The sequence below is a fragment of the Leptodactylus fuscus genome, chromosome 1 (genome assembly GCF_031893055.1).
Source record: "Leptodactylus fuscus isolate aLepFus1 chromosome 1, aLepFus1.hap2, whole genome shotgun sequence".
Taxonomy (NCBI): Eukaryota; Metazoa; Chordata; class Amphibia; order Anura; family Leptodactylidae; genus Leptodactylus; species Leptodactylus fuscus.
Window position 1 is genome coordinate 195,972,057 of NC_134265.1, and position 16,246 is coordinate 195,988,302.

Genomic DNA, 16,246 nt, shown 5'->3' on the forward strand with positions numbered 1-16,246 from the left:
CAGGCAGATATTGCACAACTGTCTGCAGCCGAATACCCAGCCATCAGTGGTAGCCAATAACAGTAAGGTATCACCTTTAAACTCGTGCTGTCATTGGTGAATGGGGATTTGGCCACATGCAGCAGTTACGCTATCTAGCTGTAGTCTTACTGTTAATTGCAATAAGTTCTGTAACACCTTATTATAACAATAGTAATAATAATAATAATCATCAAAATAATTCAATTGTCTATTTGTGAGGTTTGCTTTCATAGTTAAAAAATGTTCTAATCTAATAATGGATTATCTAACACTAATACTTACTTTCTTTTTCTTGGATATAAATCCCCCGAACCTAGCAATTACAAAAGAGATGCTTAAAGTTATTAAATTGCATTACTAAGTAACAAAATGTTAGAGAATGGTAATTGCAAATAAATAATAATTCAGATATTACAATAAGGTGCATCTCTAGCCACACGCAGGACCAAGCAGCCGATGTCTTCATTGAGTACAGTGAAGCAATTATTGATTATTATCTGTTCCTTCTTATTAGTTATGTGGCAATCACAAAACTGCTAGGACAAAAACAGGGACGTGTATTGCAGCAACCATGCAATCGATCATAACCAGTGTAAGGTCTTTAATTTTGCTGAATTACCATATATACTCGGAGTATAAGCTGAGTTTTTCAGCACAGTTTTTGTGCTGAAAAAGTCCTCCTCGGTAATTTTCTGCTAGCAGGCCAGGAAGGCAGACCCCGCCCCTCACTGCTCCACCACACGCCGGGTGACGTGAACACGGAAGCTCAGGCTCGCACCTGGCGTGTGTTTGCTTCTTGGCCTGCTAGCAGAAGTACTGTAAGTAATTCTGCAGTTTGAAATGTACAGCATCGCCAAGCTCCTACCAGGAGCGTGGCAATGCTGTGGGCCCCGGCACCTGCCCCAGTGTCTGTATGCCAGGTATGGATGCCGGGTCTGTAAGTATAATGGCGCCGAGATGTCCCCCCCCCCAGCTTAAAATTAAAAGTCCTGCATGTCCGACTTTGTGTCCGGTTAAAAAAAAAAAAACGGTTTCGTTGCAGAGACCAGAAGACGCTCACCGGCAGACACTTTTCAAATCCACAAATGGGTTTGAAAACTGCCTGCTGGTCTCCGTCTCATGCCCAGTTTCTCAGGCAGGAAACGGAAACCTGCATAATGGAGATCGGGTGTTGGTGTGAACCTGCCCTCAAAGTAGAAAATTACTGTGAAACACATACACATTAGGTAACCCTGTATCTGAAAGTGCCCGGTCTACTGAATATAGGGTATCTGCAATGATCCTATTCTGTTGGGAAGGGTCAATAGGAGCACTGCAGATACCCTATATTCAGCCAGGCTGAGTTCCAAGTGGGGGAAAAAAACCCAGTCCTCAAGCTCAGGGAAGGGGGAGACAGACAACCAAAACAGCCCCTCCCCTTCCCCAGCACCTACTGCACCCAAAAACTCAGACCATTTTAATTTTTGAAATTTTCCAGTAGCTGCTGCATTTTCCCCCCTCGGCTTATACTCGAGTCAATAAGTTTTCCAAGTTTTTTGTGGTAAAGATAGGGGTCTTGGCTTATATTCGGGTCGACTTATACTCGAGTATATATGGTAACTAAAATCTTGACCAATAAAACATAAATCACCTGAGATCTACTTAAGATCTATTTATGCAGCTTCTCCATAAAAAATTAGTTACACAGAATATACCAATACAGTCCTTGTCTGAAAGATATTTGCCCATTGATACATGCAAAATGATTTTAAACTTAAAGGGGTATTCCCACCTCACATACTCCTCAGTCTTTACTGCTGTAAAATCTTCTTTCTTCCTGGTTTCCTGCATCATTTGGTGGGCGGGGTTTCACAGGCAACCTGCCGTTTAGCTCTGCCCCAAATTAACGTGTAGCTCTGCCCACCCACACTGGACTATGAAGTACAGGCAGCAGCAACTCCATTCTGTGTTACATACAGAGACTGCATGTCTCTGCCATAATGAACACAACTGAATTAGCTAGCCTGATAACTGGGAGAACAGAAGACATGAAAGCAGCTCCTCTCCTCTATCTGATAGCAGGAAGCTAGGTCAGATGGTGTAGACACAGGAATAGCTAGATACACAGGCTCGCTCCCTGCACTTAGCCCCTCCTCCATCCCCCTGAGAGCAGCAGATACATCACTTGACTCATGAGCAGCTAAGTCAGGGCTGTGGCCACAAAGAATTGAATAAAGTAAGATAGTGGACAAACAAAGCAGTTTTGCTGAAGCAGTGTATTTAGGAAAAGTCTTACATCCACATTATCAAGCAGTATAGCTAGGATCCTTGTGATGGGACAACCCCTTTAATAATGCCCCCCTTATACTACAGGTAAAGAAAGTATGTCAAATGTCTCTAATGCAGACTACATGATGCCACTACATGCAAACCCAAATGATTTCTTAAAATATACTTACTGTTTGGTGACAATGCAGTCTGCAAAACGAGAAAAGAACAACAGGTTATGTCTTGATATAAAAAAAAAAAATCCTGTGTCTAAAACCATGTTGAAACTGTACAATAGACAATAAAAATACCGATCATACGTACATTTCCTTATATACAGTGTTACTGTACCCACCTTTGTCAGATATTTACAAATAACTAGATGATTTTCCTTACAGCAGTACTGCACATCTGCCATATTTGTCTACAAATCTGTATATCTGCTGTGTGTCTTTTTGGAACTGTTAGTCTATCATTCACAAATACCCACTTAAGTGAATGTGTACTTAAGACAGATGCTCTATATTGAAACACAAACTTTGAAACAGCTCTCTGGTCTTGCTTTTTTTTTTTAAAACTCGTTTTATTGAAGGAGAAGTAACATAACAAACGATGCAATCAGGAAAATATAGGCAAATAGGTTTAAAAATAAAGTACAAGGAAAATGTCAAACTAACACACAAACAAAGATCTGCCACGACGCCATCTCACCGTAGTCCACCTCCAGTACATACACAGAGAAATACAGCAAAGCAACTCAACAGCTCCTACTCAAGGTACAAAGGCGCCGAACGCATGGAGGGGGCAAAGTACTGGGTAGCAGGAGAAGCACACCATGCCCCCCAGACCTTTACAAATTTCTGGGGGCAGCCGCTGCCTTTATAAATAATTTGATTAAACGGGAGGATTGAATTGACCAGTCTCCGCCATTGAGACACCGACGGAGACTGCGGGGCCATCCACCGGAGGGCAATGGCCTTCCTGGCATAAAACAAACCTTCCCGAAGGAAAATCCGGACGTGATGTTGCCACAACTCCTCCTCAAGCACGCCAAACAGACAGACCTCGGGAGAGAGTGGAACAGAACGGCCCAAAACATCGGCCAGAAGGTCCACCACCCCTCTCCAGAAGGTCTGCACAGCTGGGCAACTTCATACCATGGGCTAGAAGTCCGCATGAGGACACGGACACCTGAGGCAGTTAGGGCCAGGTAGACGACCCATCTTAAAAAGACGGGCCGGGGTCAAGTAACACTGATGCAAAATAAATATTTGAATCAGTTTATTATTAGCCGAGGGTGAAACGTACAAGGAAGACTCCAGAACATCCTGAAACGTCTCATCCGTCAGCTCCAGGATATTGGTGCGCCAACGTGCCAGGGCTGGGGCCTCAGTCAATGAGACCTTTGTGTAAATTAAATGCTCTTAAAGAACAGAAATCAGGCCCCTCGGATCCTGGGAACGGAGCACACCAATAAGCGGGTATGCAGAGATAGTACATGGCTGAGCAGGGAATATGGAGGAGAGGGCATGCCGTATTTGGAGAAAGTGAAAGAATTGATGGCGGGGGATCTCGTGTGAGGAGACTAGGGAATCAAATGTAACAAAGACACCTTGCGCGTATAAATCCGACAGGGAGGATACACCATAACAGGACCAGGACTGGGCATCAGGCAATCAGGATCGTCCCATAGTGGGGTCTCCACAGGGGCGTCAGAGAAAGAAGACACTTCCGGGCTTGCTTCCAGACCTGCGCCGCCAGAGTGTGAAGGGGCAAAAGTCTGCCCCTAAACAGTCGGGAATGTTCCAATACAGGCCACAAGATACGCAAGTCCAGATGGTAAGCCAGGTGCGCCTCAGGGCCCAAAAGCGGTCCCGAGGAGAGCCAGGGTTTGAGAAAACGAAGCTGGCCAGCTAAATAATAGAGGAACAGATCAGGGAGAGATGCACCACTGAGCTGTTTCGGCCTCCTGAGGGTAGACAAGCTTAACTTGGACCTGGAATGGCCCCACACAAAGGAGGTCGTCAGAGAGTCCATCTGTTGGAAGAACCGGAGAGGCAGGTGCACGGCTATACACACTTGGGCAAGACTAACATTTTAATCAGGTTAATACGACCCGATACGGACAGGGGCAACGCAGCCCAGGTCCGGAATTTAAAGGGGCTCTATCAGCAAAATTATGCTGAGCCCCACATATGCGTGAATAGCCTTTAAAAAGGCTATTCAGGCACCGTAAATGTTACATTTAATCCCGGTCCCGTTTTTAAATAAAAGTATTAAAACATATATGCAAAACTTACCTGACCGTGCACCATTAGCATAATTTTGCTGATAGAGCCCCTTTAATCCTAAAATGGGAAATGAGTGGGAACGCCGCTGAAGCTCGGCTAATGGACATATAAGAGGATTTAGACCAGTTAGTGCGGAGGCCTGAGTAATTACCGAACTCATCTATAAGCTCCATGGCCCGAGGCAATGATAGAGAGGGATTAGTCAGAAAGAGGAGGAGATCGTTGGCATAAAGCGCGACTCTCTCCTCCCGGGAGCCAATGAGAATACCCCGGTAGACAGAGTCTTGCCTAAGGAGTATGGCCAGGGGTTCTGCAGCTAGGGCAAACAGCCCTGCCGCGTGCCTCTACCCAGCGAAAAATACGGGGACAGCGAGACGTTAATGGACAACGCCGCCCTAGGGGAATGGTACAGAAGGGATACCCATGTGATAAAGCCATCGCCAAATCCATATCTGTATAGGGAGTGCAAAAGAAAAGGCCACTCGACCGAGTTGAAGGCCTTGGTTGCATCCAAAGAAGCTATTGCCCAATCCGCCGAACAGGCCGAGCCAATCTGGGTCACCACCTGGACGCGTCTCAGCTTGTCAGACGTGGACTTGCCCGGCATAAAACCAGTCTGGTCCAGGCGGACCAGATCAAGGACCACCAAGTTAAGTCTATTAGCCAACATTTTGGCTAAGAGTTTGTAATCAATGTTTAGCAAACTTATAGGCCTGTAAGAGCCGCAGTCCAGCGGGTCCTTATCTGGTTTAAGTAACAGGCTAATGGTAGCATCATAAAAGGACGCCGGGAGACTGCAGCCCTCAAAAGCAGAATTATAACACTCTGGAATCTATCACGAATGTCCCGGCTATTAGAAATAGTGTCGCCCGTGGCCGAGTGCACACGAAGAATAGCAGGGGAAGCCATATTCAGGTGGGCTAGTAAACTGCTCGACTGGTTACCCAATTCAAAAAATCTCTGCTTATTAAAAAAGAGGGACCTACGGGATTTGTCGTGTAAGGCATGTAAGTATTGTCTACCAGCATGTAGCCACTGGGATCTAGCGTCATCGGTTGGGTTGGCGACATAAGCCGCCTCTAAGGAGGTACATTGAGCCGCTAAGCTAGTTTCCAGCAGTGAGGACTCCCGCTTGACGTAGGATTTGATACAGCCTGTGAGGTATGCTTTAGTAGTCTCCCACAAAAGAGAAGGGAGAGTACCAGGGGAGTGAATCTCCAAAAAAACCTGCAGCTGATCAGGAATCCGGTTAGTAGGTAAAAACAGTTGAGCCAGAAGGGGTGTATGTGGTAAGTCCAGTATGATCTAACAATATCTCCATGATTCAGCATGACTAAGAGGGGAGAGTGGTCCGAGACCGCCCTAGGCAAGTAAAACGCTGAGTGTAGAAGGGAGCACGTCTTCACATTCCCAAAAGTATAATCAATACGTGACAGGGCATGTCTATGGGCAGAATGGCAGGAGAAAGCTCTAGAGTCAGGAGACAGAATCCTCCACAAATCCTGCCACCCCAACTCCTGGACCAATCTGGCCAAGGGAGTGGGACTAGAGGAGGGCGGAGGATCCGAACCAATGTGAAACCGGTCTACAGCATTGTTCATCACCCTGTTAAAATCACCTAGGCATAGGACTAGTGCCCCTGGGAATTTGGCTACAAATTGGGCCGTTGACTGGAGTACAGACAGATCGGATGCAGGGGGCAGATACACACCCAATATCACATATAAGGCCAAGTCTATCCAAGCCTGGACATACACATACTGTCCCTCTGGATCTTGCTCAACCACCCCCAACTCCCATCTGGGACTGCGAGGTACTAAAATAGACACCCCTCTGGAGAAAGTAGTGTGTATAGAATGAGCGGCCCACTGAACCCATGGCTTCTGTAACCACCTGGAAGTCTCGGATACCAAGTGGGTCTCCTGGAGACACACAATATGGGGATTTGACTGCCTGATCTGGGAAAAAAAACAGAAGAGCGTTTACGCGGGCTACCCAACACCCTAACATTCCAGGAGAGAACACTAAGTGACGCCATGGCAACCCATTACCTCATCAATACAGGCCAGACATTGCAGGACACACAGGCAAGAGAGCGCGTGGCAGATCAAAAACCAAGCAAAAGCACAAATAAAACATAACATCGCACCCACAAAAGGTGCAAGCAATAGTGCAAATAGATCTAAGATATTAGACATAACTACCGTGGCTACCACAATGGGAGAGAAAATGCACCCAATACCGATGGAAGTCCGGGCACTCACTCAAAAATAGCGCAGTGGAGCTAAATACGATTATACGGCTGAGCTGAAAACACAAGAACCATATATAAACGTCTGAAGTCCCTGGGCAAGAAAAACAGTGATAATGTCCACCTAGTCAGCAATAGCAAAAGGATACGTAGCACATCAAGAGAAGAAATGCAAAATTACTGCAGAATCGTAAATCCTTATGCACAGTCCAGGGGAACTGCCCACACCGGAACATGCAATCAGCGTCTTGGGGAGCCGGGCAGGAGAGATAGCCAGTCCTCCACATCCTTAGGAGAGTTGAAAAACAAAGAATCATGCCATGAATGACTCGAAAGCCTGGCCGGATAAACCAGGGAATATTGTATAGCCTTTTCCCGCAGTCGTCTCTTGACCGAAGGTTGACAAAGGTTGCTCTGGTCTTCTGGAGAGCAGCCGAGAAGTCAGGAAAGAGCGCCTCCGTAGCTCCAATAAACGTAATGTCACCCGCGTAGCGTGCAGCCCGCAGGGCGGTGTCCCGATCAGTACTATTAATCAGACGAGCCAGCAGAGGGCGCGGAGGGGCCCCCGGGGGAGGCGGTTTAGCCGGAACTCGATGGGCCTTCTCAACAGCAAATATTGGTGAAAAATGTGCCTCCGGAAGGGTATCTCTCAGCCACTTCTCATTAAAGGAGCGAGGGTCAGCACCCTCAGCATGCTCTGGAAGGCCCAGGATTTGTAGACTGTTGCGACGCAGTCTGTTCTCCAAATCGCCCGCCCATTGCGTTCAGAGGCTCGCCGCTCACTCAAGCTCCGGAATATTGGCAGGAAGGGGTTGAACAGAATCCTACACCTGGGAAACACGACCCTCCGCTTTGCTTACCCTGCCCCGAAGAGTTTGAAAGTCCTGTCGAAGCAGGCCAAGATCAATCCTGACCTCCTCAATTTTACTAGTCAGGGAGGAGGTCCCGGTTGGATGGCTTTCAACAACTGAGCAGTGATTTGTTTTAGGGTAGGCTCGGCGTCCTTCTCGAATGGGCCAGAGAGGCAGCAGGAGAGGTGGAGGCCGGGGGAGTGGTAGATCTGGCGAACCCCCTAAGTCGTTCGGAAGTCGAGGTCGGGTGCGGGCGACTCATCTTGGAGAGTCCGCTGCCGCCTTTTTTCCGTGCTGCAGAGGTAGGTATGGTGGCAGATACGGGAAACCAAGTCCACAATGGCAATATTCAACAGGGCAGTATTAAAACAGGCAACCCCGGACGGAGACCACAGCAGATGGAAACACTGAAGAAGAATTGTCCACAGAGGTAGATAGTAGCGGTCCCAGGATCAGGGGTGAACAGGGCAGACAGCCAGCAGCAGGAAAAACTCGTTGTGAGGCTAACTGAGAGCCCAAGGCAGAATGTGGACGCTAGCAGGGACCAGGCACCCACCCAACTATGGGGACAGTCTTTGCTCAGGCAGGAGAAGCAGGGAAAATGGCCCGCAGTCAGGGCTACACTCACCCAACAGGGCCAGCCAGGCAGCAGATAGAAGGGTGTCGGGTCCAGGCAGAATCCCACAATCCGGGGGAGGCAGGGGGGGCCACTGCAGCAGTGTGCAGACTGGCCGGGAGACACTCCACAACAGAGTCCCTGCAGCAGCCAGGAGAGCGCGCTGCACCAACAGACCGGAAGAGGAGCTGAGGAGGAAGATGGCCGGTGGCCTCGTGCTGGAGGAGCAGGCCGCAAGCTGTCCGGTCGTTCCACGCCGGGGGGATCGGTGCCGCGGAGGACCGCCAACGAGCAGGGCAATGCCAGAGGTAAGTAGCGCCCCCTCTCTGGTCTTGCTTACAGAGTGTCAAGCATGTAAATGTAGTGCGATCCCTACAAATCCTTTTGCACTGCCACAATAATGACAAATATTTTGCATTTCTCACGTACACCTTTGCTTACTTTAGTGAAATGGAGATCAGGCTATATATTATATATCAGCAGAAGGTAATACTCTATGTCCATCTTTTAGCATAGGGAAACTACATTTTTATGTAAACCCCTTTTGGGCAAAAAGTGTACTTTTTACCTATTTACACCAATATTTGCCTCTTGTTACACGTTGCTGGAGTAGGGATGGACCATTATGATCTGACAAACTTATAATTTTTTTATGCCATAAAACTGGCATTAAGAACAGCTGAAACCTCCACCAGCTCCTAGTTGGTGTAAATGTCAAATTCTGCTGCACACACATCCTGAGGTACGTTAGAATTATTAAGAGGAGTGCGCCTTTTAAATTTTGTACACCAGCCAGTCTAAATAAGACTGCTCCAGTGGGTATCTGCTGCTTATTACACCAGCTTGATCTCAGATTTTGGCTGGGTGTCAACATGGCAATCATACAGTGGTTGAAGTGATCCCAGGATGCAAATGAAACCCATTATAGAGACTGGTATGGTTTTCAAATAAATGTGACTCAATGTCCTTTCATTTTTACTAACCACACACAGTTGAACAGGTCTCAAAATCAAAGAAGTCATCTGATAAATTGGTGTAGGCAATAAACAAGTTGTTGATTTTTTTTTTTAATGCATGAATTCCAATGTGTTTTGCTGCACAAACATTTTCCAGATACTCCATGTATCTCAGCTTCTGATCCTCATCAAGGCAAATACATCAAGACCTTGCCTGCTGTTCAAGGCTGTCTGTGCTAAAGACCTTGCTTAGTTATGGGAATAGATAAACTGCTTCTTAATTATTTTTTGTTTATTAAGCTATTTTGACCTTGATTACTTAAGAGAAAGTAATGTAATAATTTTAACAAAAATACCGTTATGATATAAGCTGGTTTATAGAAAGACTAAATAAAAAAATGGTACAATGCTTTGTAAATAAACGATAATGCATTAGAACTCAAATGCAGTTGCAGGTCTCTATTTGTAATTTCCTGCCAGGAAAACAAAAATCCACTTTTAGTCCCTCTTTTAGTGCACTACTGGAAATATCACAAAAACAAGAAACCAAGAGAGGTGGCGCTACTACCAATTGCACATTAGCGGCATAGAGAAGAAAATAGGAACAGTGGTCAATGTAATAAAGTGCCTACATACGGGTGGTGCTCTGCTTCCCTAAAAAACAGTCTGTAAATAGAATAAGTACAAAAAGAAATGGGGGGCCACTGACCCTTAAGGCGTATATTTTTTAAAACTTCTTAATTTATTTCATCTTCAGATAAAAGCTTATGTGTTTGCTGTAACATTGAGCATGCCTCTCTCCCTGTTATGCTTTTATCCGAAGATTAAATAAATTAAGACGTTTTAAGAAATATACGCCTTAAGGGTAAGTGCCTCCCATTTCTTTTTCTACCTATTCTACTACTGGAAATATGCTAAACGTTAGGGTATGTTCACACAGTTTTTTTGCAGGAGAATTTTGATGCGGAATCCGCCTCAAAATCCACCTGCAAAAAAGGCTCCATTCACTTCAATGGGAGCTGCTAGCATTTTTTTTTCCCGCTAGCTAGCAGAAAAAAGAAGCGAGCTGCCCTATCTTGCTACTGATTCCGCGGCTGAGTCCGCAGCTCGAAACTCACTCCCGATTAGGCACATTCATTTGGGCCTAGTCAGGAGCGAGATGCCGCAACGGAATGCTGATGAATTGCATCGACATCCCATCGAAGCTAACTGCATGGAGAGTTAACACGGAGGAAAAACTTTTCCCGCAAAAAATAAGCCCTCAACGCACTGGCAACAGAAAAATAAAAATGTTAGGCCTCTAAGGAGATGAATATACATAAACAATTGTTTTAATATATTCAGTAACAAGCTACTTATGCTGGACTCTGAATGGCAAAAAATGTAAAAAGCAATGACAGAATCCAAGACAGAGTTGTCATTACAAATGCATCTCATCCCACAAAAAAACAAGCACTCATATGTCTAGATCACCAGAAAAAATAACAAAAAAACCTAAACATAGTTTTCACAACATGAAGACAAAAATCCCCCAAATCAGTAAATCTTTAGGACAAAACTGGTTACAGAAGGGAATGTATAATCTGTGCAAGCATATATCAGGGTACACCCCAGGGTACCCAATGTACTCCGCACAGCCTACAGTGAATGTTTTTTAACCCCCAAGTGCTGCATTAATTTATTTTCAGTGCGCATTACGTAGTGGCCAGCTTGAACTGAGGTGCCTGGGATACTCCTTAATTTGTGCGTGTTTCTCTGCTGACACAAAATGGGTGCAACATATCAGGCACCATAATCGTGTAGCTCTAGAAAAATTTAAATTTTTCAAAAACTATTCCAGTAAAATCTGCCCTCTAAAACCAAATAACTCTCTTTTCATTCAGAGTCCCCTCTATGTACTGTAAGCTGATGGCTGATCAGTTAATGGAGGGGGTGTAAATCTCACCCAGACTACTAAGGTGGGTGAGATGAGAAAACTCCAGGAAGGTTTGTTCTCAGCAGACAACTTTCGTCTGCTGAGCATTTTGGTAAATGCTCAGTACTGGGCTGGATTTTTAGGAATGACAGGTAGGACTGGTAGTGGGACCTGTCATTTCACCCCCCTCCAGTCCACACTTTGGGGATGTTCCGGCAGTGACTCAGATGCAGAGAGTCTCCTCGTCAAGGAGGCTTAAGAAGTTGCTCCAGCAGCAACACTTTGGCAGAGCTTGGCTGGAGAGCTGACAGAGAGGTCATATTTTTGGAGCTGTGTCCTGAATGACTCAACTGGCTTTTGATTTCCATTATTCTAGGTGAGGTAACCTATACTATGTTTAGTTAGAGCCTAGCCAGGCAGGTATTTATTTTTGTATTGTTTCCTTTTGTTGCTGCACTACCTTTTTGAATGAAAATAAACTCTACCTTTGTTTTGGACCTAACAACCGCAGACCCTGACAGTACCTATACAGAAGATTACGACCACATATGGGGTATTGATATGTTCATAAGCAATTAGACAATTTTTCTCCATTAACTGCTTATGAAAATGAAACATTTGGGGATAAAGTGAAAGTAATTTTTCATTTTCACATCTAATTTGATAAAATTTGTGGAAAAACTGTGGGGTCAAAATGCTCACTATACCCCTTGATAAACTCATTGAGGGGTGTAGTTGCTAACAAGGGGTCACTTTTGGAGGGTTCCACTGTACTGGTACTTCAGGGGCTTTGTAAAATGTAAAATCTGCTTTTCAAACACCCAGTGGCACTTTTTCTCCTTGGCACATTCAAAACTGAAGTGGTCCCTAACAAATGGGCTTTGGAAATTTTCTTGTAAATCTGGAAAGTCATGGTTAGACTTGTAAGCCTTCTAACTTGTGTGATATAACTATGTGAAGCACTCAGCCCCTCCAGAGAGCACTCAGCCCCTCCAGTGCTCTCTGGAGGGGCTGAGTGCTCTCACTGTTATCTACAGCTCTGCCAGCAGGACAATCAGTTCAGTTAATTGCAGTTTTCTGATTAAAGAGATTCTATCATACGTAAAATGCATTTTTAGCTAAACATATGCCTGACTAGCCTTTGAAAAGACTATTCAGGTACTGCCCCTACTACTGCAACTGACCTCACCATTTCTTTTAAAAATGAAAAAGTTGTATATGTAAATCAACCCCATGGAGCACCCTGGGTTATCCCCAGGGCCTCTGTGCACCCCTCCGCATCATACCTTTGAAACGCCCCTCCGCTGCTTGTGCTCCGTATGCCCTCCTCCTTCAGAATGCAGCAGTACTGCACATGCTCGAGATTTCAACAGCCGGAGCGAAAATGGAGAAGACAGGGCAGTACAGGATGTCTGGAGGAGGGCATAGTGCACATAGAGGGCATAGAGCACAAGTGGAGGGGCGTTTTCAGAGGTATGACGGGCAGGGGGTGCTCGGAGGCATTGGGGAACGCCCAGGGTGCTTCATGGGGTTGATTTACATATACAACTTTTTTGTTTTTAAAGGAAACCGTTGGGTCAGTTGCAGTAGTATAGCAGTACCTGAACAGCCTTTTTAAAGAGGACCTTTCACTACTTGGGGGCACATGCGGTTTTAAATACCGCTAGAAAGCCGACAGTGCACTGAATTCAGCGCACTGTCGGCTTTCATGTTCTGTGCCCCGGTTGAAGAACTATCGTTGCCAGTACTGTAGCTATTCACTGTCAGAAGGGCGTTTCTGACAGTCAGTCAGGAACGCCCTTCCTCACAGCAGCGCCTATAGCATTGTACTGTGAGAGCGGTGAAGACATTTAAGTGCGTGTATATCTGCACGTGGCACTCATATTCTATATGAATAAATCAAGGTGTTCTGAGTATTTTGTTTCCATTTTTTATAATTTACATATCATTAACATGTCTATCAATCCTGTGATTTCCTTAATTTGAAGTCTTCCTTTCTGGTGTTGCAATTTCAATGTTGAGGTCTGTATATATTACACACACCTTCACTGCTTCCATAAAACACAAGTTGAATATTAATTTGTAATATGGATTAGTATCACTACGAAGTTTGCAAAATGTGCCTATAGGCAAACAGGGTAACTAATGAGTTGGTATTCACATGATCAAATTGATGAGGTAAAAAGACATTGCACCAAGAAATGAGATTAGCTCTAGATTATCCAGAAGGATGATGCAGCACACACAGCTAATTACACGTGTTGAGACCTAAATACTAAGTATTGCTGCTGCGTGTTTATGAGATGCTTCTTGTGATCAGACATTGCTGCTAGCATCCCAGCGCTTACCTTTTCCAACAGTTCGTTCCTCATCTCCCCAGTGTAACGTGCCTGTGTCTGAAGATGGACAGTCTTGGTCACTGGCGTTCGTTCTTTGCTGATTGTAGGTGTGCGCCCTGGAGCAAGAAATTGATTAGCCAAAGCTTTTTCAGTAGGCGACGGCTGCAGACAAAGAACAGCAGCTGGTTATTGAAGAAGCCCAAAATCTAATAAAACAAAAAGTATTCTCTTCGATTGTAACACTTAATAATAAAAAGAATCAATTGGCTTTAATTTTCATAGGCTTAAAAAATGAATAAATAACATACAAACAATAGGAAAACTCGGCCCAACATTGATCTACAAATTCTGAACAAAGTTCCTGAAATATATTGGTCTGATATAAGGTGTGATCTTGGCACTTTAAATCCTCCATGCCCTCTCTCTGCCCTGCCAATGTGTCATTGGGCTGAAAGTTAAGTAAATTAAAGGGGTTGTCCCATGAAAAGCATCCTATCTATACTGCTAGTTTATGTGGATTTAAGACTTTTCCTAAATACATTACTTTATCAAAACTGCTTTGTTTGGCCGCTATTTTAATTTATTCACTTCATTGTTTACACTCAGTTTCTATGACCACACGCTTATCTGCTCAGTTCCCAAGTGACTCAGCTGCCTGCTCTCAGGGGGGGAGGGAGGGGCTGAGTGCTCAGCAGCAGCTCTGAGCTGTGTATGTCTGACAAATAACGGAGCTCCTCAGATAGGAGAGGGGGGATGTGAGAGCTCCGGCATTTCTGATTCTGGTTTAATTGAATTTGTCTGATAAGGGCTGAGATAAGGAGTCCATTACCTCTGTATGTAATGCAAGCTGACTCAAATCCAGCTCTGCTACATCAGCTTCATACTGTGATAATGCATTTACAACCAATCCCTCATTACTGACTGCAAACATAGCAGAGCAAGTGAAACCCCGACCACCAATGTGCCGAGAAAACCAGGAAGTGAACAGAGCACAGAGTCTGCAGGTTGGTGAACAAGGGTTATGGGAATACCCCTTTAAAAGAGGACCTTTCATTTCCTCTAACATGTCACATACTGTTGCAAAGCTGTCATGTGCCCCGATATCAGAGATATCGGTGCCATTACAGATCTTTTTGGAATAGATATCACTGCACTGTCAGAGGCAGTGAGGAATGCCCCCCTCAACTGTTCAAGTCTATAAGAAATGTATTGTCAGGGGGGCATTTCACACCACCCAGCGAAGACGCTGATCTGTGAGGACGGCTGTGACGAATTTGATCAGCATCTGGAGCCCTGTCCTTATGCATAAAGAATACAACTAATATAATACTGCCCTCATGAGGCTCACTGTTCCTTTTCTTCTCCTCTCCCATCACAAGCCCGATATGAAATTAAGTATGAAATTGGTATGATGTATGCAAGGGGGCAGACAGACTCCATGAGTGTAATAGTATAATGGCAGCACCCATATACACATCATACCACTGAACAAGGAGCTGTGAGAGGAGCAGGAGGTAATGGGCAAGAGCTGGTTCTGATTACCTGACCCAGTGCAAGAACCAGCCCAAGAGCTCAAGGTTTAGCACAGAGAGTAAGTAAACATTACGAAGGAGTAGCCCTTACAAATACTAAACAAAAATTCTTTATTTCTCTTACGCTAGGTTCACACATGCTTGGGGACCAGAAAAACAAAAACTCAGTCCATGTAAAAAGCGGTTGCCCCAGGAACCCACAGACTATAATGGCAGGTTTCTGCTTGATTTCCACTTGAAAAATGCGGAAAGCATTTTTCAAGCAGAATGGGGGGCGGAATCTCCCAACGGAGAGCGAGCGCATGTGTGAATCCAACCTAACATGTATTGTATTTTTCCATAAAGATACAAGTTCTGTTAATAATTATTGTTGTGAACACATTTTCATCTTGGGTTGTTTTTGCCAGACATTCTTCATGCATGACTTGGTATGTCTCAACTTTATCTTTAATGCCATCTAATTCATTAACTTATTCTGTTTTGAAAAGTCAACCACAAAGTTATAGCAATGGTACCTATACAATACTATGGAAACAGAGACGAAGTGAGACATCTCTTACATTGTTATGTCAATGAGGTATGTCTCAACATAAAATTACTTCAGATGCTAAATAAATCTCTTCTTTTTGCTTTTATATTGTGAGAAGGTGACAGGCAGAGTGCTGGAGACCAGATATATTAGCCCCAGGTTTCTGACATATGTGAGGTCCAGGGCGGATCTGGAGTAGGCCTCAGGCCAGGTGTAGATCTTTGGCTCATTACTGGGTCAGAAAAGGCTGCAGCTCTTGCATTGCAGTGCAATTCCATGAGGTGAAAGGAGGTGTATGGGTCTGTCGTGTTACCCTGAGTCCGGTGAGTCCATATTGCGCCCATTTTGTTCGTGTGGCTGGAAGTAAACCACACATATAATTAGGTTATCCATTCTATCTGGCTAGTGGCTCAGACGAGCAGGTTTTATTTTCTGTTTTCCTGAAGTTAAGGCTGTATTTTCTTTTGTTTTGTGCCTGAAATGAAGATTTTCCAGTTTTTTTGTTTTTTATAAACAAACTTTTGCACATTTTGTGTCCCAGTCCGGACCACTGCTTCTACAGAGCTAATTTCCCCACAACAGGAAAAATTTTTTTTTATATATATATATATATATATATATATATATATTTACTTACTGTGAGAGAGTGAAGGATGTAGTCTGGGAAGACAAGTATATTCCAGCCAGGCACCTAAGGG

At 44.7% G+C, this 16,246-nt stretch overlaps 1 protein-coding gene across 1 annotated transcript in view; it reads right to left on the bottom strand.

Annotated features, from left to right (window-relative positions):
• USE1 (unconventional SNARE in the ER 1) overlaps positions 1–16,246 on the bottom strand; it is a 75,253-nt gene that overhangs the window by 23,266 nt on the left and 35,741 nt on the right. Inside the window, exons 4-6 of the mRNA XM_075264209.1 lie at positions 13,497–13,649; positions 2,460–2,478; positions 304–334 (exon numbers count right to left, since the gene is read on the bottom strand). Of these exons, the coding sequence (XP_075120310.1) occupies positions 304–334; positions 2,460–2,478; positions 13,497–13,649 (203 nt within the window). The remainder of the gene's footprint in view (positions 1–303; positions 335–2,459; positions 2,479–13,496; positions 13,650–16,246) is intronic.